Source organism: Grus americana, chromosome 28 (assembly GCF_028858705.1).
Source record: "Grus americana isolate bGruAme1 chromosome 28, bGruAme1.mat, whole genome shotgun sequence".
NCBI classification, from domain to species: domain Eukaryota; kingdom Metazoa; phylum Chordata; class Aves; order Gruiformes; family Gruidae; genus Grus; species Grus americana.
Genome location: NC_072879.1, coordinates 5513258 through 5541106, shown reverse-complemented (window position 1 = coordinate 5541106; position 27849 = coordinate 5513258). Strand labels below are relative to the sequence as shown.

Sequence of the window (27849 nt, the reverse complement as noted above, 5' to 3'; positions counted from 1 at the left end):
TTCCTGTCAGGATGAAATTACTTCTCTCTGTTGTAAAGCCGGTTTAAGTCCCTTCCCCTTGCCTCGGTGTGCAGGGCTGCACTTAAAAACTCGATGCTCAAAGGCTGCGCCGTGGCCAAGCTGCAATGTCACAGGTCTGGCGGACGACGCAGCCCAAGGCCAGCCCAAGGCCAGCCCAAGGCCCAGCCCAAGGCCCAGCCCAAGGCCCAGCCGCCCGCCTTCAGGCCGGGGGAGCACGAAGCTGCGGCGTTACCCGGCAGTGTTCGGACCCCCCCCCCCCCCCGCAAAGCTTTCCCCATGCAGGCGCGTCTCCAGCCCCTGGACTTAAAAGCTTCCTCAGGGCCACCTCCACCGCAGTCGGCGGTGACGCCAAAACTCATCCCGACACGGGCCACGGGCCGCGGTGGGACAGGCGTCCCCGGGCGCCTCATGCGGAGCGCTCACCCCCTTCCCGCCCGCGCCGAGCGCGACGCGCACCAGCCCCGGCCCTTCGGGGACGCCAGCCGGACCTGCCCGCCCTCGCCGCCGGCTCCGACCCCGCCACCAGCGGCCCGAGCACCGCCCCCCGCGCAGCCGCTGAGGGATGCGGCCCGGCCCGGCCCCGCCCTACCGGCGGGAGCGCGGCGCGGTGTCCCCGGGAGCGGCGGAGGCCCCGCCCGCCGGCGCGGTGCACGCTGGGAGCCGTAGTCCCGGCGAGCCGCCATTTCGCCGGTAGCGTGGGGGCCGGCGCCCGCGGTGACTTTGCGGCATGGAGAGCGGCTTCGGCTCCGACTTCGGCTCCGACTTCGGCTCCGGGGGTGGCGGTGGGGGCAAGCTGGACCCGGGGCTCATCATGGAGCAGGTGAAGGTGCAGATCGCCGTGGCCAACGCACAGGAGCTCTTGCAGGTCAGGAGGGGCGGCGGGGGGCGGGCGGGGGCTGTCCCAGTCCCGGCTGGTCCCGGCCGGTCCCGGTCCCGGTTCCGCTCTGTGCCGGGCAGCGGGGACTGCCCTGCAGCCCGGGGGAGCCCGGCCGTGCCGCTGCCCCTCAGCAGTGCGGGCACGGTGCTCCCGGCGGGGCCCGGCGGGTGTTCCGCGCCGGGGCCCACGGCCTCTCTCCCGGCCTCTCTCTCCGCAGCGCATGACGGACAAGTGCTTTCGGAAGTGCATCGGGAAGCCCGGCGGCGCGCTGGACAACTCGGAGCAGGTGAGCGCGGTCGGGGAGAAGCGGCGACCCCGCGGGCCACCCCCCGGGACCACCGCTGAGCGCTCTCCGTCCCGCAGAAGTGCATCGCCATGTGCATGGACCGGTACATGGACGCCTGGAACACGGTTTCCCGAGCCTACAACTCTCGGCTGCAGCGGGAGAGGGCCAACATGTGAAACGCCCCGGGTCCTGGACCAGGGAGGGACCATGCGGGGAAGGGACGAGCGGCCAGTCCAGGTGGCTGGGGGTGAAATCCTGCTGCCTTTCCAGCCCCTGCCATGGCAGAGCAATAAACCCTCGCTGAACCTTTTGCATCCACTGGCTTTTATTAGCACCGGCCCCAGGAGCGAGTGAATTTTCCAGCCTTGAGAGCCACCGTGAGCTGCTTGGTTTGCCTCATGCCCTTCCCAACGGTCCCGACTGGCCAAGGCATTTTAGCAGCTGATAAATCCCTGCTGAAAGGGCTGCGAGAGGCAAGGAGCCTTCTGTGGAAACGGGGGGCCAAGCCAGCAATACAGTCCCCTTGCCCAGGAAGCAAGCATGGACCCAGCCATCAGGTAGTTACCCGGTCCCTTTTCATCACTGGAAAAGCTCCCGTAAGATGCTCCACATGCCACCCTTGGCTCTTCCTTCCCTTCTATTTGTATAGCTGTATGTGGGGCTCACCTTTGGGCTCATAGGCTGAAGCAGGGTGTTGGGGAGCAGGGGTGCGCTTATTAGGCTTGCAGCACAGCCTTGCTTGTGCAAACACGGTTGGGGGTGAAGAGGGTTGTTGGGAAGTACTTAGGTTGATTTCTTTATAGAATAAAATGTGTTGTGTGGCTGCGGTATTCTGTAACTTCTGGTTTGGCTCTGGCACAGACAATCCCTCTTGGAGCCTACTTTCTAGGCGACATTTTTTTGAGGGAGGAGCACTTCTGCAAGAGAGAACTTGGGTCTGCTTTGGGGCTGAGCTCTGTATTGTTCTTGGCTTACACACCTCTCCCGGAAAGATAGGTTCATGCTGTGTAGTCAGCAGTGCGCACAGCAGCTGGAAGAAGAGAGTATTGGAGATTAAAAGTGCCCATGCTTCTGTAGTGAGATTTTTGAAATTCCTTCTTTGGAAGCTCTTCTGTATTTTATAAAATATTTTACCGTTTGCTGGGGCAGGGAGACAGATTGGAAGGGTGACGTCTCCTTAGCTGCTAAGGACATTCAAAAGGATGTGGGAGAACCTGATTTCATTTAATCTCCCAATGTGGTGGCTTCTATGAAGGTACTGAAGTGTTCTCACACAAGGTAAACTATTAGGAGATAACTGGATATTTGGACTAATTGAAGCTGGAGTTTCCCATCCAGATTGGGCAGGCTGACTACTTGAAAATAAAGTGCTTTCCAGCCATGTTTGCTTAGGGACCTTTTTACTTTTCTTTATGGCGGTATGAATTTTGTGGTACTGGCTGTGCAGCAGTCCCATTTCATTGATGGGAGCATTCCACAAGTGTTCCAGCCGTGGATCTGAACCCATCTTGAGCTGAGCTGTGCCTGGAAGCCAGGTCTCCCACCTTGCTAGTGCTCTGGCTGGGAAAGTGGTGGATCTCACTGCAAGCTGGATCGGGAAAGAAAAAACTTCTTGCTATACCCAAATGCAGAGCTTAAGTGCCAAAGACTAGGAGGGGGTTTGGGGTACTAGCTGCTCTTCAGTTTCGGTGGTCAAATCTAAGTCTGCCTAACACTTGACACGTGAGCTCAGCAGCAGTTTTGTCTTGTGAACAAAGGTGTCTGTGTGCCTTATGCTGGCGAGTGGGACCTGACTTCCCACTGAAGGAGTCGTACGCTTGGGCCACTATCTTAGCACTTTGAATTTTTCCCGCCTAACTGAACCAGACCAGTGGTCTGTGTGGCTGTGCCTTGATCTTTGTCAATTTAATCACCTGTTTCCTTACGCAGAGGGAGCTGGGGGCGTGAGAAGCCTGTCCTGATTCTCTAATACAGATGGGGGCCTGTGCAGTCTAAGTCCAAGTGGTTTAGTCCTACCTTCTTTTGTGACCAAATGGTGAGCCAGAGGATCATCACTGAGCTTACCAGTACCAAGCACTCAGTGCAAATAGTAGCATACATACCCTTTCCAAAAGCCACTGCACACCGTAACCGCTCCATCAAGGCAGGGAGGTCTGAGGCTTCTGCAAGGGCATAACTCTGGGCTGGAGCAAAGTTCACTTGTCTCTGGCAGATGTTTCTGGCACCCCCTCCAACTAGAAAGGCCACTTTTTATTGCGTAGGATGTTTGGCCAGGTCTTAAGATGGGACAGGCCTCATTTATTTATAGACAATGTCTAGAATTGTACCTTGCTATACAAAGCAGTTATCAAATGCCCTGGTGCCACAACTGCAGTGGGTCACACGACACTGGCATTTGTGTAATTTGCAGGCCATCTTCACCCCTTCATGACATCAAAATAAAATGTACAATAGCTGAGGGGTTAGTGCATCCTCTGGCAATTACTCCTCTCGTTCGTCGCCTTCCCTGAGTGGTGAAACGCAGCTTCAGAGCTTGAGGTTCTGCGCAATCCAGCCCTGGACAGCTGTGACTTTGGTGTAGACACCAGGGAAGTGTGGTCTGGCACAGCCGTAGCCCCAGCTTGTGATTCCGGCTAGAAACCACTTCCCTGAGGGTTCTTTACATGCCAGGGGCCCACCTGCATCGCCCTGCAGAGAGAGGAAAGGGATCCTGTATTAAGCCAAAAGGGCAGCCCCGCTCCCCCAGCTGTGAGATGTTCCTTCTCTCTGGGACATAGGAGCATTTGCTGTCCTGCTCCCCACCTCCCCAGAAGCCTGCTTCCAAGCTGGAGGACTGCTTAGCGATGTACTTGCATGCACAATCTGAGGTTGGGGTTCTGGAACATGGAAAAGCCTGTTCGGAGGCACAGGAGGGTCATGTAACGGGCTCCATGGTATCCCTGTGGTCTCCTGCATATTTCCCTGACCTGTCGCAGGTTGGTGGGGCAAGCAGAACGAGGTGTATGCAGGATGAACTTGGATAGTAGCAACAGCCAGCGGAGGTGGATGGACAGACAGCTGAGCTAGGGGAGGCAGGGCAAGGGCCTCCTGAGGGGATATAGCCAGGGGACTTCGCACAAGATTGCTCTGTCCCAGCCGCAGCATCTGCTGCTCTTGCACTCACTGAGCAGCTGTCGACGGTGCCCTGCGGGAAACCGGCACACACCATCCTGCTGCTGATCTGGACGGGGTAGAACTTTTTGCAAGCCTGGTCCCCGATCACGTTCACTGCTGCTTTTTGCAGATGCTTTGACATGAGACCTGAGGAGACAAGTATCGCTGTTAGCTTGGTGCAGAGCACGTGAGAAGCAGAAGCGGGGTCTCTGCAGCCTTGCTTCCCAGAGACCTGCCCTGGGAAAGAGGATCAGGCCTGGTTCCTCCCCAGCAGAGCAAGCACAGGCAGGTCCCTTTGGTGTGTAGTTTGTCAGGCAGCTCGGCTGACCAGATAGAAATGATATCAGTTTGGTCCTTGCACTGCAGGAGCGCAGCTGGAGCAGCTGCTACAGGGATGGGGAGCACAGGGGCTGGCACGTAGAAAGCTTGGGAAGGCTGCAAGAGGGCAGGGGTGTAACCAAATGGAGGAGTACAGTGCACGGCTGTCGGGCAGGAGATTGTGGTGACACCAGCCTTGCCTGGGTTGGTATCCCCTGCAGGGTCTGGCCTGGCACGGGGAGTGGGGCCGTGGAGTGGGAGTTGCAGGTGTTTGGGCTTGCAGGGTAGGTGGCACTTAGCTTCGCCATCACGGATGTGAGGGAGCCCGCTCAGCCAGTACCTCCTTCCTTCGTGGAGCCCCAGCCTGTGATGAAGCATCTGGCTCCTTCATGGAAGATGTGTGAATTGTCCGGGAGACATATAGGTTTGATGGTGTTGCTGAACTTGACGGGCGTGTTCAGCTCTAGCAGTGCCACATCATAGTCCAGGCTGTAGACGTTGTAAAAAGGATGCTTATAGATACGGAATATTTTCTCCATTTTGCCATCGATGCCACTCAGGAAGGGTGTTCCTAGAAAGGCCACCCACATTTTGGGATCACCGTAACTGCAGAAAGACAGCAAACCCAGCTGTTAGGAGCATGGCCTCAGAAGGAGGGCCGTTCCTCTGGTCGTGGGGCTGGGATGCGCCGTGGCCACACCTTGCGAGGCCAGGACCCCTGTGTGCATCACACTGTGGACATACCCTGGCTTTGCTCCACTCATTCCTCTCCACGCTTACCTGTAGGGGCACATCTGTAATAGGGAGCGTGTGCTTCCAGTGGGGCACAGCATCCCAGCCGTGGTGCTGGACTGCGAGGAAGGGCAGGAGCGGGTGGGCTGGCGGGAGTGAGGCCAAGAGCCGGCTGGCTTCACTAGCCCATTTCAGACTTACATATCAAAGCAGTGAGCTGCAGAGAGCAGCCACCGGTCGGCAATGAGGACAGCCCCGCACTTGTGCTCCTTGCGCCGAAGCCAGAGACTGACTTGCCAGGGCCATTCTCCTCGAGCCGCAGTGCTGCCGCCCACGATCTTGCTGAAGGCCAGAGCGGTTGTTAAGCCACAGTCTGGGACAGAAGAAGAGGCACCGTGGTTTTAAGTAGCCGTAAGTGAAAGGGATACCTGCCCTCCTTCCATAGCGCGTGCCACGGGGCAGTAGGATGTGATGAATTTCGTTCACCCGTCTGAGGCAAGGCTTGGCAGACATGGTGTGGGTCAGGAACTTTTACTTGCTACCACAGATCACACCTTCCAGGGACGCGGTACGTGAGGAGGGAATGTTTGGATGGACTGGCTGAGCTGTCGCACAGCAAGGAATGTGCAGTCCAAGGAACAGTCCCAGGGATGACAATACATCTTCTGGGCTGCCACGTTGTGCAGAGCTGTCTGGCCAGCTTGTACTAGGAGACCGACTGGCCAGAAGGCCTGTGTGCTAGGAAATGGGTTCTCATGTTTATAGCACAGGAGAAGAGGCCACATTCCCTGGCAAAAAATTTGAACCCTCCTCATCCAGCTTTATCTTGTTATAGGCTCTGGCAGCCTCAGCAGGTCCTGGACCACCAGGGGCTGGCCCAGGCCCCCACTCTACAACATGGGGCTGAAGACAGCCCATGTGCAGTTAGTGGGTTGCACTGGGGAGTCTGCGTACCATAGAATAAGGCTGGGCAGCCGTCGCAGGCCACAAAGCAGTACTCACCGCAGTTGCGCTCATCGAAGCCGTTGCTGCAGTCAACAATGCCATCACATTCGGGATTTTCTTTTCCAATACAGACCTTGCTGGAACACTTGAAGGTGAGGCTGGTACAAGGCACCACTGGAAGGCAATAACCCATGGCGTGCTCAGTATCCGCTGTGCTGGGGCTGGAGATCTACCAATATGTCAAATCTGTCATCAATTTTACCTGGGGTTTGGGTGGACTTAGCAGCCTCAGTGGTTTTCAGAGCTGTGGAGGTTTCTTTCATGGTTGTGGTCATCATCCCGAGGGTGGTTCTGTTGATTGGACTCGCAACTGTTGTGCTGGGCTGGCGGGTGAGGATGGGTGCAGTAGAAGTTCTAGTGATGGCTGAACTGGAAGGGATGCCTGTGCCAGGGCTGGGCAACTGTGAGATGGTATCCAGGATCCAGTCTTTGAGTTTGGTAATTCTGGAGTACACACCGGGTTTCGTAGGCTGGGCACAACCAATTCCCCAACTCACAATGCCAGCCAGATAAAACACTCCTGGGGTCACCTCACAGGCCAAGGGTCCACCTGAATCCCCCTGAGAAAGAAGCAAGGCAGTGGCTGCTCAGCCCAATCTCCCCAAGATAGGTCTACATGGAGCTGCCCCTCAGCCACCCTGGGAGAACTTAGCTAGCCCCAAACTCTTCTTTCTCCAGGCCTGCGAGGCTGTCTGCTGCCATGCAGCGTGTGTGCAAAGACGTGAGTGTGCGGAGGCTGAAACTAGGGTCAATGTCTCAACCTGGCTGCACAGATAGAAGTGGCATTTGTCATGAAAGAGAATAGCTTGTGACAGCACCTTTCCACAAGTGAAGGACAGCCACCACCAACTACCACTGTCTCGCTGCCATGGGAGAAGACCTGCTTCATCCAGTACTCCGATCTGCCTAGGCAGAGCAGTGGGATGTTGGTCTAGGTCATGCTCAACTTGATGGAGCTTAATTTACTTTTCTAAAGCTCCAAGGCAGTGCGCTGGGGTTTTTGAGCTAAGGTACCTGTGGATTACAGCCTGGCCACAGCTGTGAGTTAGCCCAGCTTTCTGGAACCATCCACAGAGGAGTAGAGAAATCCCAGACTCTTACCTGGCATGAGTCTATCTTGCCCTCCAGGAAGCCTGCACAGATCATTCGGTCGGTGAGAGAGAAGTTGTAGAGGAAGTTGCAGGTCTTCTGGTCTATGATGCCCACAGAGGCTTTCTGCAGGATCTCAGGCTTGGTGACTGCATGGAAACCACAGGATTAGTGAGGGCAGAGGAGGGAAGTGGGAACTAACGGCTTTTAGACTGACTCAGCGTGTATTTCAGGAAACCAGGCTCTAATCCCACACAGGAGTTAAGTCCTACATGAGCTACTCTCAGCAGCCTGGAAGCTCCTGGCTCACCCCAGCGTGCAGTTTGATACCTGTGCAAAGGCTGCTGCACACAGGCAGCGAGTTTCTGTTGCCTTGACAGCTTATGGGCTCCTGGTCAACTGTTAGAGGGACAGTAGGACTTCTTTGGTAGCATACGTGCTACCCTCAGGCCTTCTCCCTACAAAGGGATCTTTGCTTTTTTTTTCAATGGCTTGGGACATCTTTCCAGCTGATCGTGGTTGCTGAGGCTGACGTTCTGTCCTGCCAGAGCTGCAGCAGGCCAGTGGGGCAGCGTCCCAGCTCTTGCTTAACATGGGAGAACTACTGCGGGGAGCCCAGCAGGTTTTTCCTGGTTCCTGCCAAGCTGCTCGCTCATTTTCTTGTTTGCTGGTGGCTTCTAAATAACTGCGGTTTAAGGTGGTGCTCTGCGTGCCCTTATTCTCACTTATCCTTGTGTTTCTGTCAGTTCCTGACTGTCCCTGGTACTGTCCCCTGTCCTGCGTGCTCCCGGGACCGTCTGGTCGCGGCGGCACAGGCTTTGCTGCCGAGTCAGCCGTTGCTGTAGAGCAAATCAACTGGTAACGCATCATTGCTTACCGTTCCCTTCTTGGAGGTTACCCCACCCAGAAATAACGCATTTCTTGCCAACAGGAAACTTCTGCACAGCAAGTGGGAGACAGACAGGCTGGATGTATTTGTTGAAGACAAGAGGTCTTGCCAGCTCAAGTACAGCCACATCAAAGTCCAGAATGATAGGGTTGAAGAGAGGATGCTGGATCACTCTTGTGACGTTTACTCTCACTGCATTCCCATCTGTTCCATTTAGTGATGTTGTTCCCACGTAGGCTTCGATCTCTTCTGGATTTGTCCTGCAAACACATAATCCTAAACACGCGTGCTCACACACGTACGCCTAGCATGAATTCTGACATTTAAATTGCAGACGACTTTACGTGACCAGTGTTTGAAACCCTACTTTTCCACAGCAGAGCCCAGCTCACAGAAGAGCAGCCCTGCTAAGTTGGGCCCAAGGAGCTGTTTCCAGCAGTGGCACGTGTTGGACGTCTCCTGAAGAGCAGGTAAACACGCAGTAATCCTCTCACCTCCAGAAATATGTGATTTCAGGGGTGTTCTGTCACACAGATGGTGTCTCTATATTCAGTACATCTTGATGGATTTTGGAGTTTTATTTGGATTTTTCTAGAGTTGTGTTTTATTCCTTTTTTTTTTAACCCCATGTGAATTTTAAACATTCAGTTTTAATGACATTTATGACAAACTGCTTCTTTTTGATTGTTTTCCACCTGCTGTTGGCGGTTATTTGATACCTTAGAAAACCAGTAAGAAGGCATTCCCCAAAGTTTGTCTGTACCCTTGGTAATTGCGTAGTCCCTACCACACACTCCCTTCCCACCCAGCTGTCTCTTTTCCCAAGTCTGGTCGGATCTATTTTGTCACGCTTGTTATGGATGCTGTTCCACACCCAGCTCATCCTTTTTACAATGTTCTTCTAGCACTGCATGCCATGTTTGAGAAGTCAGTATGCTGTGGATTACCAGCATCATACTGGTAATCTCAGTTGTTTTTCCAGTAATTACTAGCATTCACTTGCTCTTTAATTGCCACTGCCCACAGAACTGCTGTTCTCATGGCATTATCCGCAGTATTTCTGCCCTTTTTCTGAACGGTAAAAGCTGGTGGAGACCCATCATCTTCTGCAGACAGCAGATAGCGTTGCTTTTTTGCTGTGCGCCTCACTTCACACTTGCCTACCTTGCTTTATTGCCCAGCTATTTAATGCATAAGGTTGTCTAGAAACTCTTCGTAGTTAATCCCCTACCTTCAGGAATTTTTATTCTTGACAAACATTATTCTCTTGCTACTCATTTCTTTATCTAGGTTATTTATAAACCCAGGCTTGGGCTCTTGCTGTTTAACAGAACTATGCGGGATTGAACTGACCACCTTCCTTTTAACACCTGACCACACGACTCTATTTCCTATATTACAGTCAAATTTAAGGTTAAATTTCTTGAAGAAACTCTTGTGGCACCTGCCCTTTTCCACCCGTTAGATGTGTTGTCCTTGCTCCCTGCCCAGGCTACTTTAACCTTTCCCTGCCTCATCCCAGCCTCCCCACAAACCCCCTTTGACTGTGAATCTCCAGCTATAACAAAAATTAATGTCCAATGTGTGTTCTTGTTTTTCCCCAGTGACTCCAGTGCCACAGCTGTGGGTTTGGCTACACGACCGCGTAGAGCTGCACAACTCTGCCGGTGGGCAGGCGAGCTGGAACAGCAGTGCTAGCAGGGATGGGCTCTTACTCATTGAAGCAGTGAGCTGCCGATACCAGCCAGCGGTCCCCAATTATGGTGGCTCCACAGAAATGTCTTGAGTCTTCTTTCAGGCTGACTTGCCAGGGGATCTCTCCTCTGAAAGCATCTGTTCCTCCCACGATCTTGCTGGGTTTAGAGAACCCAGGTCGTTCTCCACACTCTGAACAAAAGCCAAAGCATGACTTGTGAGTACTCCTAGCAGAAGACAAGCGAGGAGAGACTTTTGCTCTCCCTAACCAGTAAGTCTGAGCAGGGTCAGGTCAGGGCTGAAGTGTGAGTCACCTGCCCAAGCCCTGCCTGCTGATCACGGCAGTGCCCGATGGTGGCCATTCACAGCCGTACATGGGCTTTCACCCTAACTGCTGTGCTGCATCTTGCTCTTGGCAAGTCCTTCATCCTGGGCCTTTCTCGAAGGGAGAGTACCCAGCAGCTCTGTGCCTCTTAGCCTTGCCATTCCAGATAAAAAGTTAATAGTAAATTTAGAAAAATACCCTACGTCTGTATCTGCCTGCAGAGCTGCTGGGAGGGCTCCTTGGAGCTGACAGGTCATCCTCTAGAGACCTGCCCTCCTTCCCTTCAGGGAGAAGATGCATGGCTGCTGTGAAGTTGCAGGCATCAACTTTGAACTGCTGGGAGCTCCTTAGGTGGTAAACAAAAGCGAGTGGTCAGGTTAAACAGCATCAGACGCTGCTGTGCCTTAGCACCCTGTCCTGGGGCTGCTGGAGCAGACCAGTTGCACAGCAGACAAAATTACCTATTCAGTTGCATAAGCAAAGGAGCCCGTGAAACTCATCTGCACAGATACTGAGTGACGTTGCCAGGGCGCTCTGGGCTGAGCCGGGGCAGCCAGATAGTGACACTTGTGCCTTGGCTCTTAGCACTTGGGCAAGGGTTGTGTGGGTCGCCCTGCTGAAGGTCATTTCAGCTCAGCAGAAGAATGAACCCGACATTTGGACCTGTACCAGCCACTCATCCTGCCAAGGTGCACTCACCCTGCGGGTGCTCATACCTTGTCGTCTCGATGCAGTCACTGGCTTGCTGGCGGCTGGGTCTGCTGACGTGGTGGGGATTGCTCCAGTGGTGGTGGCGTTGAGCTCTTCAGAGCCGACCAAGTTGCTGTTAGTACTGGAGTGTATTAAAGGGACGGTATGGGCTATGGGAGCGGGGAACGCAGAAATAGCATCCAGGATCCAGTCTCTGAGTTTGGTAACGCGTGTGTACACCCCGGGCCGCCTGGCTTCAGCGCATCCGATTCCCCAGCTCACGATTCCCGCCAGGAAAAACTTGCCAGATGGTTCTTGGCAAACCAGGGGCCCACCGGAGTCACCCTGCAAGAGAAGCCAGATGGTGAGCTCTCCCTGGGGACACTCTGAGCTTGCCCTGGCCACCCTCAGCATACCTCGGCCAGACCTCTCTCTGTCCCTGTGTATTCCAGCTCACCTCTGCTTGTTTGCTCCAGCCTAGCGATGAGTGAAGCATCTCCAGTGATGGCCCTTGGGTGCTCCTGTGTGTGGGCACACTGTCCTCCTATTGAGCAGTAGCTTTGTGCCCTTGATATGCCAGAAAAGCACAAGGACATCCTCCATAAAATCTAGGGTAACCATTTCTACTGGTTTTATCATTTGTTAAACTGCTGCTTTTAAAGGTTAAGCCCGGCAGCCCCTAAACAGCCAGATGATGGGTGTTCATTGCATGATACGCAACCCAGGGAGACCACGCTAATCTTGGCATGATGTTTCCTCGATTTGGCCGATAGTTCCCTGGTCAATTCTTTGGTACTGTGGGGCCATACGAGTGTCACTGATGTGGAACGTGGTGTCTGTGAAGCTGGCAGCACCTTCTGGGGGTTGGATTGCTCTAGGTGAGCAACCAGCCGGGTCACCTTCATCATCCGACCTCGAGTCTTCCATTTTTGGCCCCTTCTCTGGTGGTTGTGCTACATTTGGTGCAGAAATATGAAGCGCGACCACCAGAGAAGTGCAGTTTTGCTCAGCTAGTGGCTGCAGGTATGAAGGGCCCTGTCCCCAGGGACAGCCATGGAGATCAGTCCTCCTCTCAACACAGTCCTCCTCTCCCCACACACTGTGAAAGGCGGGATTTTCTCCAGCTGACCACTTGCAGGCTGGATAAAGGCTAACTAGGGGAGATGCCGAGTTGGTCACCAAAAACCGTTGTGTACGTTTTGGTTTCCACTGCTGCTTTTTGCCATCTGGATTTTGATCTGAGGACCTGCCAGGTACATTGGTAGCGCCAGCCCTGATTACAGCTCAGGAAGCGGAGAAAAGTAATTAAATAGCCAAAAGAGCCCCTTAAGCAGCAGTTCCCTGCTCTAAGCAGTAAAGAACATATCCTCATTTTTGTCTTCTGCAGTCTCTGATCTGTGCTTGCGTCCAAAGCAAGGCTTCAAACCCTGGGCGGGGGGGAGCGGGACTGTCACCATGGTGTCAGATCCTGCTGCTTGATGCATACTGGGAGGGAAGAGACTCATGTGGGGAAGTGTGCCAGCAGTCCTGGGCAAAGCTTACCTGGCAGGAGTCGATTTTCCCCTCCAGGTAGCCAGCACACAGCATCCTGTCTGTGAGGACGTGGCTGTAGAGGCTGGAACACAACGTCTGGTCCAGCAGCTCCACTGTCGCTTTCTGCAGGAACTCGGGTTTCACCACTAAGCGAGAAAGATGCGACCGTGAGCTCACCGCAGGGAGTCTTGCACGGGTCCATCCGCCCATGTAGCAGCCCACCCCAGCTGGCCAGAGCACGGTCTGAGTTCCCTTCCCTGGTACCTCCTGCACCGCTCACACCCCGCTATGCTGCCTGCCACGCTTTGCTTACAGAAATCCTCCTTGAGGTAGCCCCAGCCGGAGATAAGGCACTTCTTGCTGGTGGGGAAGTGATGCCCGGCCTCTGGCAGGCACACGGGCTGGATGTACTTAGTGAAGGTCACAGGTCTCTTCAGCTCCAGCACAGCCACGTCGTAGTCGGCTGTGTCGGCGTTGTAGGAGGGGTGCGGGATGATCCGTGCGATGCCCATTTTCACTGCGCCGGTGTCTGAGCCTCTGAGGGAGGTGGTCCCTGTGTAAGCTGCCCACATGGCTGGGTCCTGAAACCTGGAAGAGAGACGCAGCCAGGACCACGTGAGCCTGCAGCTACAGCATTGCTCTGCAAACCAGGGCCACCCGCTGCCAGTGGTGCTGCCTCCCGCCCAGCCTGCCGTCTGCTCCGGGCCAGGAGCTCCCCATGGCTTCAGCTGGATGGGGAAGGAAACCAGGAGTAATGGGGCAGCGTGGTACAGTGGGAGCTTGAGCCAGAAGATATGGCAGTCTTTGGAAACGGGGGGCGAGGGGGTCAAGCTAGCATGGCCAGGGCTTACTCAGTAAAGCAGTGAGCGGCAGACACCAGCCACTTCTCCGTGAGGATTGCAGCGCCGCAGAAGTGCTCGTTGTTCTCTCGCAGGCTGACTTGCCATGGGAACTCCCCTCTGGATGCCTCCGAACCTCCGACTATCCTGCTGGCAGTCTTCATGGCAGGGCGGCTCCCGCAGTCTGAAAGAGAGGAGAGCGCCGATGCGTCAGGACCCCGCTGGCTGCGCCCCAGCAAAGCGCTCGCAGGGGTGAGTGGGAAAAGCTGCTTCAGCTTCGTGCGTGCTCCCTGCACGTGCTCGAGCAGCAGGACATTGCCAGGGATGTCACAGGGCAGACTTCAACCTGCAGGCTTGGAAAAGAGCACTGCAAAGCACTGGCCCATCAGAGCACACTCCCTGAAACTCTGCTAAAGCAAGAAATTCTGGAGAGACGTATCTTGGGCTGGTTTCACAAGCTCAGCCACTGCCTCGTGAGCTGCTTCCAGCAGCTTGTGGGCATGTGGCGCTTGCCCAGCGTGCCAGCCCACCGGGAAGGTGGGTCTTGTCATGACCCTTTGCAGTTGGTGGTGGGACCAAGGGTCCAATTCCCCTCATCCCGATGCAGACATCTACTGTTGGCCTGACAAGTTGTGCCATGTCCTTGGCTCTCTTCAGTGCCCAGCAGACCAGTGGCGGTACAACTGTCAAGGTTTGCAGCAGTGGGTTGTGGCCTGTCCCCCATGTCCAGGAGACCTGCTGCAAGAGACTCACCACAGCCCCTTTCATCAGAGGCGTCAGCGCAGTCTTTTCGGCCGTCGCATTCAGGGTTTTCTTTCCACACGCACTGGGCGTTGAGGCAAGTGAACGTGTCTCCAGGGCAGCTCCCTGGGGACAGCAAGGCTTGAGTCACTCGGGTCTTCCGCAGCCCTCCCAGCAACCGTCCCCCGGCTTCCCCAGGGGCAACCGCCATGGTGTCCTTGTCACCCTGCTCCCTGGCAGTGCCGGAGTCCCTGCAGGCCGCAGCCGGGAGCGGAGCTGCAGCTCTTGTTGAGCTTGCAGGCAGAAAGGGGCACGGGGCCCTGGACCACCAGGTTATGAACAAGATGGGGCACGGAGGCCTCTCATGTCTGCAGCCAGGCCACCACCAGGAGGAGGCTACAGGCCAGGCTGGAGGGCACCCAAGGGAGCTGGGGCAGATGGCTCTTCCTGCGGCCTGGCTCTTACCTGATTTCAGTCCAGGTCTGTGGGCAGAAACCTCCTGGGGACCTGTGACAAAGTGGAAGGGATGGGGATCAGTGAGGGCGTCCCAGTCGGGGCCGCAGGAGCTGTGTGTGCCCACGGACCGTGCTGCTCCCGCGCCAGGGCTGGCAGAGGCTTTGCTTCATCTTTTTCTCCTGCCTGGCAATTGCTTTCCTTGCCCCACGACCAGCGGTGAGCTCCTGGACCAGTTCCCTTCCTGAGGGACCCTTCCTCAGTTTTCTCCACCATGGGCAGCGGAGCAGCGGCCATCTGCAGCCCTGCAGGCTTTTGGGATGATCCCAGGTACAGGGAGACGTTCCCAAGAGCTGTGGCAGTGACCTGCCTGCTGGGAGCAGGATCCAAGGCTGAAGCTATGCAGGGCTGTTGCCCAAAGCCAAGGGGTGTCTGTGCACCCTCCATTTGGGCCGCACAAGGCTCCCAAAGGTCCGGGGACACTGCCCATCGTTGCAGGGAGTGCAGAGGGAGCTGCAGAGGAACCCCCACCTTCATGTTTTCCAGGCGCACGTTTGTTTTAAATCCGCTGGACCTGGAGTCCTACGGTGGCATGCAACTCCAGAGTCACTGACGGAAAGGCGAATGTCTAGTCAGGTGGTTTTAGAGAAAAATTCAAATATGAGAAATATCTACCTAAGCAGGAATTATTGCTACAACTCTGAGGACTGCCTAAGGGCTGCTGTACAGACAACCCAGCAATTAACCTCCTGGGGCTTGATCTCTTGTCCCTCAGGCTGGTTCCAGGTGCTGCCAGAAAAGCCGAAGAAGCTGCAATTTAAACTTTAGGTTCTGTTGTTGCTGCAGGCCCCCAAAGCTGCTCTTGCAGGGCAGAGAGCAGCAGGACAGCGTTAGCGCTGGAGGGGGACCTGAGGACTCCCCACGAATGTCTGCTGAGCAACTGCCATGATCTGGGGATGTTTCTGCTGCTGTCTTGTGAAGCTGGTAGCACCTGGGAGCCAGGCAGAGCATCTTCTGTTGGTTCGCTTGGGCGCCGGGCAGCACCTCCATTTCCAACAGTGCTGCTGGGCAGGAGGCCTCGACTGGACATCCAGAGCTAAAGCCCCGTGGTGGTTTGGCCATCTGAGACACAGTCTGCGGTTTTGCTAGTGTCACCTTTGGGGCTTAGCAGCACCAGCACAGGGCAGCGTGCTCTGGCTGCCCGGCAGTTGCGGGAGGAGCGTACCTGTCAGAGAAGCTGAGGATATGGTGCCGTAGGCAGCCAGGGAGAGACCCTGCTCGTGCAGGGCGGCCGCCAGCCCATGCCGGAGAGCTTCCTCCTCCATGGTGGAGCTCAGGGGCTGGGAATCCTGGGGGGCGAAGCGGAGGCGGAAACGGACGATCACGCTCGAGTTCCCATTCCTGCCGGAAAACAGAGAAGTGATGGGTACGTTGGCTCTATGGTTAGTACAGGGGACAGGCTCCTGTGCCAGCTGCCTACAGGGAACTCGAGGGAAACAAAACTAATGCTTAATAATTTAAGGTGCAAGCTTCTCTGGAGATATGCTCTAGGTTGAAATGGTCGTTTGCATTTTTTTTTTTCTTTGGTCCCACGTTCGGCTTTGGGTGAACAAAGCTGTTTTCCTCTGCCTGGCTGACTGCATTTCCAAATGAAAGAATCCACACTCACCTGTAACCCAGGATAGTGCAACCAGTGCAGCTCCAGTCCAGCTGGGAGTCCTGGAAACTGGACAGAAACTGCAAAGCAAAGAACGATGGTCACACACTGACCGGGCAGACGGGACTAGATGATGCCTGGGATTTTGCAGGGAGCTGGAGCTAGCTGAAGCATCTCGTCTCTGCAGGCAGCAGGAGCACCCATGTCCAGCTCGTGTGTAACACTTTTCCCACCCTGGCTCAGGGCACGAGGCAGCGGATCCCTTCTTTATGCCTTCCCACCACCTCTCTTTTGCAAGGCACAGGCCTGAGCACACATTTCCCACTCTGCAAATGTCTCTTAGGGCCCTGATGGGGCCTCTGGAAGTGCAGCTCAGCCCCACAGTACCCTGCTGATGTTTAAGAAATCCCGGGTTTCCTCCTGCCCTTGGCATCCAGCTCCTGCTGAATGAGACCAGTCAAGCTGGGCCCTGGGAACCGCCACAGTCTTTCCCAAGTCGTTTCCTGGCAAGCCCAGATCAACTCACTAGCCTCTCAAGAGCGGGCGTCAACACCCTGTAGTAGTCCGAGTTCTCCGTCTGTAAGCTGCTGTTGAAGGTGATGCCTTGCAACTCCACTGTGTGCTCAAAGCTGGTCTCTCCCACGGGACGACAGGCTGCCAGAGAGGGAAGGCGTCTGTCAGAGGCACAAAGGACACATGGAGGTTTGGGGCCATGGCTGGACCCAGCTCTCCTCGCTGTCTGCTTTGGACCATGGATATCAAGTCCTTTAGACACCCCACCCACCCTGGTTTGAGCAGCTTGACTGTCCCTGGCCACCCCGGCTGCCTTGGGGCTGCCCCGTGGCCGTGCGGGGCTACCTCGCACACATGCAGTAGGAGAATTTTGCACTGAACTAATTTGAACTTGAAAATGGTGGATTTTTGTCAGCCCTGAGACAAAAGGTCATGAACAGATGGGTACAACCTGGTAGCACAATCCCGGATTGGCCTCATCCTTTCAGGAACAGACATGGGAAAGGTGTGCTGGGCACTGAAGCCAGCTTAGAAAGTGGTGCTGTACACCAGTGGAGCTGTGCTGGTGGGATCTGTCAGTCATGTCAGGCTGGGGTCCACACCAGGGTGCTGGCCTGAGGTGGCATCTGGCCATGGGGCACCCGAGGCAGCAGGAGGGAGGTGGGAGAGGCAAGGAGACGGTGGTCATGCTCTGGAGTGGGACAGTAAAACAGGCAATGGGCAGTGACAGGAGATGGCTGGGGCAGTGAGGGACAGTGACAGGAATTTGGGGAGTCACAGGCAGAGGTTAGAGGAGAGGAACAGAGCATGCATGTTGTGTGACAGCGAAGATAAAGTGCTTTAAAGTCCGCTATTCAGAACACGAGTTGACTGCAGCCCTTGAAGCTTGTGTGTGTATGTGGGGAGAGCTGACCACATTTTTGTCCTCAGCAGAAGGCTTTTGAGGATTTTTGCTATGAGGACTGTGAGCTGTGCAGACCATTTCTTTTTTTTGGAGCAGATGATAAACTGAAAAAAACGTACCCAGCTGCACACTCACCCAGCAGGATCCCCAGGTAGAGGGCTGCCACGCTGCCCACTATGGTGGCAGCAATGGTCACCTTCCAGCAGCTGGCCCTCAGTCCCCTTCTCTGGGTGCCTAGCACTGGCTTTATCTGGTCCATGCTTTCTGAGCAGCTGTACCGATGTCCTCTGTGATTAAAAAGAAGAGGAGGAAAAGGACAAGACTGGGATGAAACGTGACATGCCGGCTATGGTTACCCCAGGAGCTCCAACCGGTGCATTATCACGAGAAGTAAAAGGATGGATACGCGCTGCATCCCCTGAACGTGCCTCAGGCTGCACTCAGGAGATTTTAGTAATACATCCAGGTTGTAGGACCTGAGCACATCAACCACGGTGACCCCTCCCTGCTGCGCCCAGAGGGTGGTGGTAAATAGCTCTTTTCTGAATGGGCAACCTGTCACAAGTGCAGTCCCCCAGGGACTGATATTGGGCCCAACGCCGTTTAATATCGTCATATGTGATTTGGATGATGGGATCAAGTGCACCCTGATGAAGTTTGTGGATGATACCAGAGTGGGGAAATGGACACTTCGGAAGGGAGAGCTGCCCTGCAGGAAGACCTAGATGGGGTGGAAGAGTGGGCTAACAAGAACCTTATGAGGTTCAGCAAGGACAAGTGTAAGGTCTTGCACCTGGGAGTGCAGCACAGACTGGGATCCACCTGGCTGGAGAGCAGCTCTGTGGAGAGGGACCTGGGGGGGGTCCTGGTGGACAGCAAGCTCGATACATGTGCTGCAGAAGCAAAGCAAGCCAACAGGATGCTGGGTTGCATCAACAAGGGCATCGCCAGCAGAGATCAAGAAGTCATTATTCCACTCTACTCAGCACTTGTCAGGCCACACCTGGAATATTGTGTTCAGTTTTGGTCCCCACTGTACAAAAAAGATGTGGACAGGCTGGAGAGGGCCCAGAGAAAGGCCACCAGGATGATCAAAGGACTGGGAAGCCTGCCATATGAGGAAAAGCTGAGAGAACTGGGTTTGTTCAGCCTTGAGAAAAGAAGGCTTAGGGGAGACCTCGTCACCATGTTCCAGTACTTAAAGGGTGGCTACAAAGAAGATGGAGAGTCCCTTTTTACAAGGAGTCACGTGGAAAAGATGAGGGGTAAGGGGTACAAGTTACTCCTGGGGAGATTTGATTGGACTCAAGAGGAGAATTTTTCACAATGAGAACAATCGGCCATTGGAAGTGGTGGATTCCCCAACACTGGATACAAGATTCAGCTGGATGGGGCGCTGGGCCATCTTGCCTAGACAGTGCTTTTGTCTAGATGGAGCTTTTGCCAAGAGAGGTTGGACCAGATGATCCTTGAGGTCCCTTCCAACCTGGCATTCTATGATTCTAGCGTAAAACCCCCTCGGCTTTTCCTTCCTCAGTCCCAAATTCTGTCCTGCTGAGGGATATTTTGTCTGGTCACTGCTGCACCGGCCACTTCCTACCAGTTGAGAAGACGCTGTGCGTGGTTGGGCTGCAACAGCAGCTCTTTACTGACGCTATAAATCAGGCTGTGACTTCAGCAAACAGCGATGCTGCGGAGGAACAGCCTTTTCTGATGCAAATGCATCTAGCAATGAAAGAGAAAGAGGGAAGAAAGGGACCCAGGACCCAGGGAGCAGCAGCACTGTTTCAGAAGAGCTTTTCAGTGTTTTCCAAGATCAGCAGCTCTTTAAACTGAAGCTTCTAGATAAGAGATTTTAAAAGGTCACTTCTTTGTGAGGCAGCAGACAGAGAGAAAGGGGAGGGGAAGGGAGAGTCTGTCCAAGATGCCTCTTTTTTTCCTAGCAGACCTCCAAATATTCTTTTTCAGCTGTAACTGAGCGGGGCCGAGATGGGCACTTTGGGCCCCTGTGTTTTGCTAACAATATCTCCATTTGACAATTCAGCTCTGGCTGAGAGGAGACAGGTAGGAAACATTTCTTCCAGTGGTCCTTGTGACCTAAATACATACAGATGAGCGATCCTTCCTTTGCTCTGTCAATAGGTTTTGGAGTCACCAGCTCTCTGGCAGTATGCTGAGCGTGGAAGCTCAAGAATCTAGTCCAGATATGCTGACCGGTGCAACAGGGGTCTTGCTACCAATGGACTTGAAAGGTAGGACAACCGCGCCTGAGAACACGAATTAACATCACAGACAAAATTGGCTATGGCTGGCTGTTATTTTGAGAAGTTAGATTGAACTAATCTTGGCTGGATATAAAAAGTCGTGCTACAATAAAAGGAACTTGGGACCCTCGAAAGAAGTTGATTGCACTGGCATTTTAACTGGAAAAAAATAGGATATTTAGAGACAGAGAAGCCTTCTACTTCCCAAAACAATCAAAACTTATCTTCTTTGCTCTCCCTTTTAGCATAAGGAAAGTATATTTCCTGTCAGTGTGAGTGGTGCAAGTTAAAAAATAATTAAAAAGACATCTAAATGGAAAGCCCATCTTGCAAGAGCAAACCAGAGTTGTTGGGTTTTTTTTGGTGAAAGAAAATAAGGACCACCTATAAATACAAAATGGAGATGAGCAGCAAGGAGCTATATACATTGAAAAACATCATTGCATAAAATCAGATGAGTGAAAAGTAAATTTTTGTTGCTGGGAGCAGAAACGGCGGGGGTCTCTGTTCCAGCCTGGTGAGCCCCATGGCGAGCACACAACTGTTCAGCACAAATCGTGGTGGTTCCTGTTTTCAGGTAGAAATTGGCTTCTTGCAAAACGTGGCAGCTCCTGAGGTTGAAGTGTGATGGTGACCTCCCAGCGCTGCGCTGATGGCTGCCCAACAAAAGGGCTTGTGTTTGGACCACTTCCAGGGAGGGGGCATCTACAACAAATTTTTCTTCATTTACCTCCACGTTCCCTGGCCTCTTGTGTTCCCCTACTGGGTATTTCTCTTCCTTTCCCTCTGCTGTGTCCCTCCCTTCACGTTTGTACCTGCTGAAGCCCTTCCTTCCACCTCCCCAGCTCTCTCCAGCTCTTTGTGCTCGGTGTCTCTCCCTTCAGAACAGGAATGCTCACAGCCCTAGCTCACACAGCCTTGCTCCATGCTCCTGCTCTTCTCCAGCTTCTCCTCCTGTTCCAGGTCCACCAGCCCCTGGCAGCAGCCCTCCACCACGAGGACACCAGCCTCTGATCTGTTGACCAGAGAAAAGAAACAGGAGAAGAAACACAGGAAAGAAACAGTGGTACCCGTGTCCTCAGAAGTCAACTTCATTTACAGACAATGAATGCGAGAGAACCTTAATGTCCCCAGATGGCAGAGTCCTCTGCAGTCTTTGTGCTGCACTTCGGTACTCTAGCATGTTTGGATGGTTTTCTCCAACCCTAGGATTATAAAGGGCAACCGATATGCTGCAGCCACTTGAATAATCAAGTGTTAATAAAGCATTTGCTTTATCCCACATTAAGTTGCTACCATCACAGGGGAGCCTGGGCTGTGTCTGCTGAGCCTTCAGACACAAGGGTTGTAAAACTCTCTCATGGTCTAAGGTCATGCCTGTAAGTCCTCACCCAGACAGAGCCTTGTGAAATGATGGCATTGGTATGAAAAATATTTGACTTGCTTGAGGCAGACAACAAGATTAGCAGCAAATCCACCTATAACCTCAGGAAGTAATGAGCGTTTGGTCAAAGGTGAGTGAAGGACTAATGATTTTATCACTGAGATAAGAGTTGTGGCACTTCAGAGGAGGAATACAGCAGAAGCACCTGTCTCCAGAAGGAGAAAGCCCAAAATGGAAAAGCAGACTCCAACACGCCTCACTTGGTGGGTTCGCCATTCAAAATCACAGGTGCCAGAACAACAAACCACATCTGTGCCACCAAACCACGAGCTTGAGCAGAAGAGAGAAGACGGTCACGTGCGGTAAGCGAAAGCAGAAGCATGACCAGAGGAGATGAAGCGATGTAGCCATGCAGAGAGGTCTGCTGGCAGAGCCTGCTGGCAAGAATGGTGAAACTCAAACGTTTCAGCTAAAATGGGGTCAAGCCTTGGGATTTTTTTCCTTACAGTTAATTGTACGCAAACGGGGCTCAGCGACTTGTGGCAGCAGCTACTGATAGAAAGTAGAGCATTTTCCTAGGGGAGTGGATTTATAACCCGAGGTATCTGTTGGGTGGTGGTGCAGTGCAAGGCCATGTCAGTCTGGAGAGGCCAAGAGCCACGTGCCAGTCCCCCCCTATGGCTCAAGGGCACCCCAGGGCTGCGCCATGAGTGGGGCTCCAGAGAAGGAAGGGAGCGTCGGAATAAAACTGTTGCTTCCTGGTGAGCCGTGTCTCCCCTTAAACTTCTGATGAGATGATGCTATACCATGAAAAAAAAGCCCATGCAGAAACAGCAGCCAGCTGGGAGAACACAGAAAGGAAGGACAGAGCTGCTCAGCGTCACGGCAGCTGGAGCAGACGGTACTTTCATAAGCAAAGGCAAACTGCTGATCAGCAGACATAGCCAGGTTTGGCTAACATGGCCTTTTTGTTTCGTGTAGCATGAGCAGCTCCTGCCACCAGACTGGTTCCTTGAACCACCCAACACCGTATTTCTTGAATCCTTTTGCTTTAACCTATCTCCAACTTCTGTAACTGGACTTGAAGACCCGGGCATGTCCCTCACCTCTCTGTAGGTTAACGTTCAGTGGGGTTGTGCTGCATTTGAAATGCTATTCCCTGCTTCCAAGCAGAAGGAAACACTGTCACCTAAGAGGCTGCAGACCCTGGGCTGAAGACACCTCTTTTCCACTGAGGTAAGTGAGCAAAGACACACACACACCACACACCCCCCGCCAGCAGCATGGTCAGCCTCCACGCCAAATCTGCTCTGGGTCTTAACGGTCCCTGCCGTTCAGTTTAGTAACGAGCCCGAACGCCTGCTCACTCGCAGCGTTCCTCTTGGAGGTGCGTCTGGGTCAGCTGTAGTCCTGCTCTCAGCAAGCCCAATGTCACTGTGTGGGCCTTGTTTATTGTCCCTTTTGGACTTCAGATGTCTCTCAATTTACAGGTAAGAAGATCCTCTCCCTGCCTGCCAGCTCTGCAGCCTCAGCTGGGACATGACAGACAGGCTGAGCTCCCGGTGCTCCTGTTATCACCGGTAACAAAGGCTCTAACATCACTCCCACCTCGGAGACGCTCAGCCCTGAGCTCTCCCTTCGGGAACAGAGTACTGGGCAGATTTGTACCTGCAATTACTTTTTAAACTTTTAGCCGTGGATTACACAGTAAAATAAAGGCTGCCTTCCTCCCCCCGACTGTGCTGGCTTGACAGCTCGGTACAGATAGTAAATACTGAATACACACGGGGAGTATCCAGTAAGCAAGGAAGTGCCATTTTTGTCCAGGTACTTTCACAATAGGAGCACTATATAATTTGATACTTTTCAGCTCATGAATGGCCAAGAAAAACCTCACATGCTTAACACACGGCATTTCCTTTAGTGACAACCACCCTCCTGCCTTGGACGCTGCGTCTGGCCCAGTGCAAAGGCTGCAGGAGAAACCCCGGTCCTGCTGAGGTTGCTGGACACACTGGGACCAGGGGTTCTTAGAGAAGCAGGGGCTGAAGTAGATTGTCTTCATTTTGCAGATAATCACATTTTAGTCTTTCTTACCAACTTACATACATTGGAAGCAACGGATAAATTGCATTGTTTTGTACCTAGCTTCAGCCCTTATTACAGTTCGACAGGTAGACACTGTCATGCATGGGCACAACCCCCCCACGCTGCCCTGACACCACTCGTCGGCAACGCACGCTCCCCCAAAGGAAGCATTCGCACAGAGAAACCAGCCGGTGGGGAAGGGCATCAGACAAGCAGAGAACTCACAGCATCGGAGTCGATGGGATTTTTCGTCATTGGCTTCAGAGCCTACAGAATGAAGCTCCACGCGTATGGCTACGGGATAGCGTCATCTGCTGAACTCGAGTGCTGAGGCTGCGTGACTGCGTACAGCTGCGGTAAGCCCCACCAGCCTGAGGGGCCCCAAGCACAGGCTGTAGGACACACAGACTGCTCAAGTCCTGCTCTGGGCGGTGCTGCCTTGCTTGGCACCTTCACCCCCAGGGACCCCCCTTGGGCAGGATTACGGGGGGGTATGCCCAAACTCTCTGCGGGGCAGCCTCATGCCTGGAAGACAAGTGCGTGCAAAGCGGCATGACAGCACTCTCAAGCCCTTTCCTTCAACCGTGGGAACAAAGCACCATCCAGCTGCAGAAACATTTACTTTAGCTCAAATGATGGTGCTGTTCCAAGTCCATGGTCGCTACAAGATTTGTCCCATGCCCAGGTCAAAACTGCTCACAGTGTCACTAGCTTATTTCATACAGCGACGATGCTGCTTGTTTTAGCATTTAGGTCTGCTTTACTGCTAAAGCTGCACTTATTTCCCATGAAGTACCCTGAAGGTTCTAGACCATTTGATAATTTGTAATAGTTTTTAAATAAAGTAGACCATTCTCTGCATTTGGTTTCCAGAGCGTTACAAAAGAAAACTAAGACGTTCCTTAACCAGTACTTTCAGAGAAGAGGGTCTGGGGATCGCTTTTCACCAAGGCTCATCCATTAGATCACACGTTTGGTACAGCTGCAGACACGCTGGTTAACGGACAAAAGATGAAATGTCCTACATAAATATAACCTGCAGGGCACAACTGGTGGAAGCGTCCAGAGACGTTCAAAGGGGAGCCCAGTTCTGTGGCCAGTGCTGGTTCCTTTGGTCTGACGAGCAGAACAAATCACCTCCAGCATCACCGATTCATTTGTGCAAAGCGCTCCCAACCTTCCCCGAATCATTTTAGTGTCACGTGGAATCGAAAAACACTAAAAAGCACTCCAGCATCCCATAAGGAAAATTATTTAGCCGTAAGTGACTGAAAAGGCAGCACTGACGTTATTCGCATCTATTACTTGAAAGGTTAGATGTTTCCCCTATCAGACAATTAATTCAAAGACAAGCCATTTCCTCGGAGCCAGCAAAGCAAGAGGAATTTCCCCAAGCGTGGCGGGGGGGGGGGGGGAAGCCAGCGGGGAGCAGCAGTTTCCAATCCCCGCTTGTCTGGAAATGTCCGGAGCGCAGGCGGCAAACCCGGCCTAACCCCCCCGGGAACGTGGGGCGCGGGGACCGCCCGAGCCCCCCAGCCCCCCGGCCGCGGCAGGGAGGGCTCTGCCCGCGCTTCTGCGCTGTAAATCCGCGTGGGATGCTGCGTGCAGGACCACGGGGGCAAGAAGCACCCACGGGTGGGTGCAGCGATCAGAGAAGGTGCAAGTTTTTCTCTTCCCACCCGAGCCAAGGGAGCCCGACACACCTCGAAAGAAATAAAATGGACCGTTAAGAAGGAGCAAGAGCTCACCTGCTTTGCTTTTCCCGTTGCCACCAAGGTGGTTGTCCCCAGAAACCTCCTCCCCCCGGAGCGGTGCCTCCCGTGAGCTCAGCTCGCCCGTGACTGCCCGGCCACGCCGGCCGCGGGAGACGCTGGAGGGGGGGTGGGAGGCACAGGGGAGTTTGCATACGGAGCTTAAAGGCACAGGCTGAGAGGCAGAAACGCTTCACCCTGAAAAGCCGGTTTGGTTCTTCAACCGGACTTTGGGTTTAAGCACTTTTCCCCCCGCACCGGGTGCCTGCGTTGGTGACCCGAGCGCCGCGGCTCTGGCTTCTCCCCAGCCCGCAGTTCGGTTTCTGCAGGGCACCGTGCGGCTCCCGCTCAACCTCAGGAGCGTTTCTCCACCAGGCCAGGAAGCCAAATTGCTGCCCGAAGTGCTGGCGGTGCACGCCAGCAGCGCTGAATTCACCCCGCTCACCAGAACTTGTCAGTTCCACGCAGCAAAACCGCGCTCGGTTAACGAGCACTGGCCCGTGCACCCAGAAAACAGGAAAGGGGAGCACTTTTACAACAAACCCCTCCTGGGGCAGACATCCATAGCCCCCACAGTCCGTAGTGTTACCATCGTAACGATCTCTGTGCGAGGAAAACGGTCCAACTGCTGCACAGGGACAGGCAGGGATGCGCTAGAGAATGGCATCATGCACACCTGCGGCAGAGGCTACAACTGGACGGGGTTCCTTGCGCTGAGGTTGACATTTGAGCCCACAAATGACCCTTCTGCCATCTTGAAAAGATGAAAAAGACAAGAAAAAAACTGAGAACTGGTTTTGCTTTAATCTGAATTTTTGCTTACTGCTTGACAGAGGCAGCTCTCACCCGATTGCCACTTCTGAGCCTAAGTAGCTTCAACATTAATGGCACACTTTAGCAGTGAGTGTGTTTAAAGAGCAAAGCAAGGAGAGAACATAAGAATTTTTAAATTATAAAATGATCATAGAGACTTCTCCGGAGTTGTTTTTTGTAAGAGCGCATTCGTTCATTCATAACATCTGCTGTCCCACAGATCTCTCCAGACTGCGCAGCAACCACTGAAACCTCTTAAGTTTCCTCCTGAGCGCTAATAATGAAGACTCGGCCGGTTAAAATTCCTCCTGCAGGTTCGATGAGCCAGGAAAACGCAGCAATCTCTGAATAGAAACACATTTGGCTGTGAGTGAGCCAGCAAATGCCACAAGCAGCCCCCGTCCTTACTGACAGACTGTGTGTACCATACGTACGTCCCCGTAAAAGAGCTGAGCGGGAGACCGATGTCCTCCTAAACGCTCGGCAGATAAAGAAGAACCTGCACATGTCTTTATGGGACCGGACAAGACAAAACTGCTTGACCCAACCCAAAAGCAATACGAGGAGGAACCAGCAAAATCTAGTAGGTGCATTAGTGATAGAATAGGATAGAAAGGAGGAGTCTCTGCACTCCCACCGAGGGGGCTGGGAGCAACCACATAAAAGTGAAGTGAGAAGACGGTCACTGTCAATGTGGTCGCTGGAAACCAAACTCGCCAAACTCAACGGGGGCAGTCAGGGCCGCCCTGCTCGTTGCAGATTTGCTGCACGCGCTATTGCAGCGTACAGAGAAAATAAACACTGCACTACAGCAATATAATACTCAAAATTCAACAGCACAATCAGGAAAACATAGTGATGCGCCAGAAGGATTTAAATGCCTTTTACAGTATTTAGCTGGTTTGCTACGTTACACGTTGGAGTGCTGGGAAATGCTTTGCACAGGGTGTATATAATTCTTTTAATGGCCAAGAAAATTTCTAGATGCAAAATGCACAGCAAGGAGGGCTTTACGTGAAAGGATTTCAAAGGCCGTTCCTTTCATTATGCTTCCTGGGAAAGCCTTTTTACTGACGGCATCAAAACCCAAAAGGTTAAATGGTTGTGTCTCGTGGTTCTCTTCCTGTGATACAACTGAGAAATGTCCCTTTGCTAACCTCCATCCTAGGTAAGGTACTAAATAAATATACTCTCGATACGGACTTCTGGAGGTCACCCTAATCACTCTAGCAGGTACTATGTCTCTTTTGCCAGTTTTAAAGACCGACTACCTATGGCTAACGTGACAGTAATAAGGTAACAGAGTGCAGTAAGCAGCCCAAAAGAAACCTCCTGAAGTTCAACAAGACTGAAAAATTCCACCCCCGGAATGGACTGATCCCACGCCATACGGTCCACACAGGTCCTTAATGCCTTCTGCCTCTACTAGTGCCTCCCCGTGCTGGGAAGCAAACAGCTCTAGGAAGAGACACCAGGCCACAGCTTGCTGCTCAGATGGTGTTTCCTCACACCCTCCAGAGAAAAGAGGATTTTCCCTGCCCCACACCGGAAAACATGGAACATCTGAGTGGGTAGACTATAGGGCTATGCACTAGCAGAGGATGCGTGCGTACATGACCGTGACAAGGCTAAAGACCATAAGAATGTTTTGATGGATACCCGGTCATTTGCCCTCCTAACTTTTTTCCCCCTCAAGCATCTAGATTTTTTTATGGAAACCTCTTATGCAAGAACTAGTGAGAGCTCTCCCGATCTGAGGCATCAAACCAAAAGTAAGTTGTAACAGTAGATTACTGCTTCTGCTCCGCTGCAGTCAACCAGTGAGGCAA

General features: G+C 53.5%; 2 protein-coding genes across 3 annotated transcripts; one reads left to right on the top strand and one right to left on the bottom strand.

Moving 5' to 3' along the window:
• The first annotated feature begins 670 nt into the window (after positions 1–670).
• Positions 671–12451, top strand: TIMM13 (translocase of inner mitochondrial membrane 13). 2 transcript variants are annotated; one of them, XM_054805194.1, is made up of 5 exons: positions 671–886; positions 1116–1184; positions 1262–1741; positions 8748–8840; positions 9975–12451. In XM_054805194.1, the coding sequence occupies exons 1-3, from the start codon at positions 749–751 to the stop codon at positions 1358–1360; spliced, it is 306 nt and encodes a 101-aa protein (XP_054661169.1). In that variant the 5' UTR covers positions 671–748; the 3' UTR covers positions 1361–1741; positions 8748–8840; positions 9975–12451. The 2 variants fall into 2 exon arrangements, with proteins under 2 accessions (XP_054661169.1, XP_054661168.1); XM_054805193.1 differs by having other exon boundaries at positions 8413–8840.
• Positions 3195–18717, bottom strand: TMPRSS9 (transmembrane serine protease 9). Its single transcript, XM_054805196.1, has 19 exons — positions 17856–18717; positions 16830–16957; positions 16316–16383; positions 15872–16047; positions 14659–14700; positions 14206–14319; positions 13465–13636; positions 12927–13201; positions 12623–12759; positions 11107–11425; positions 10086–10257; positions 8359–8630; positions 7494–7630; positions 6595–6952; positions 6390–6506; positions 5589–5760; positions 4996–5261; positions 4348–4484; positions 3195–3872 (listed from the first exon to the last, which is right to left on the bottom strand). The coding sequence occupies exons 1-19, from the start codon at positions 17977–17979 to the stop codon at positions 3711–3713; spliced, it is 3348 nt and encodes a 1115-aa protein (XP_054661171.1). The 5' UTR covers positions 17980–18717; the 3' UTR covers positions 3195–3710.
• Positions 18718–27849: the final 9132 nt, after the last annotated feature.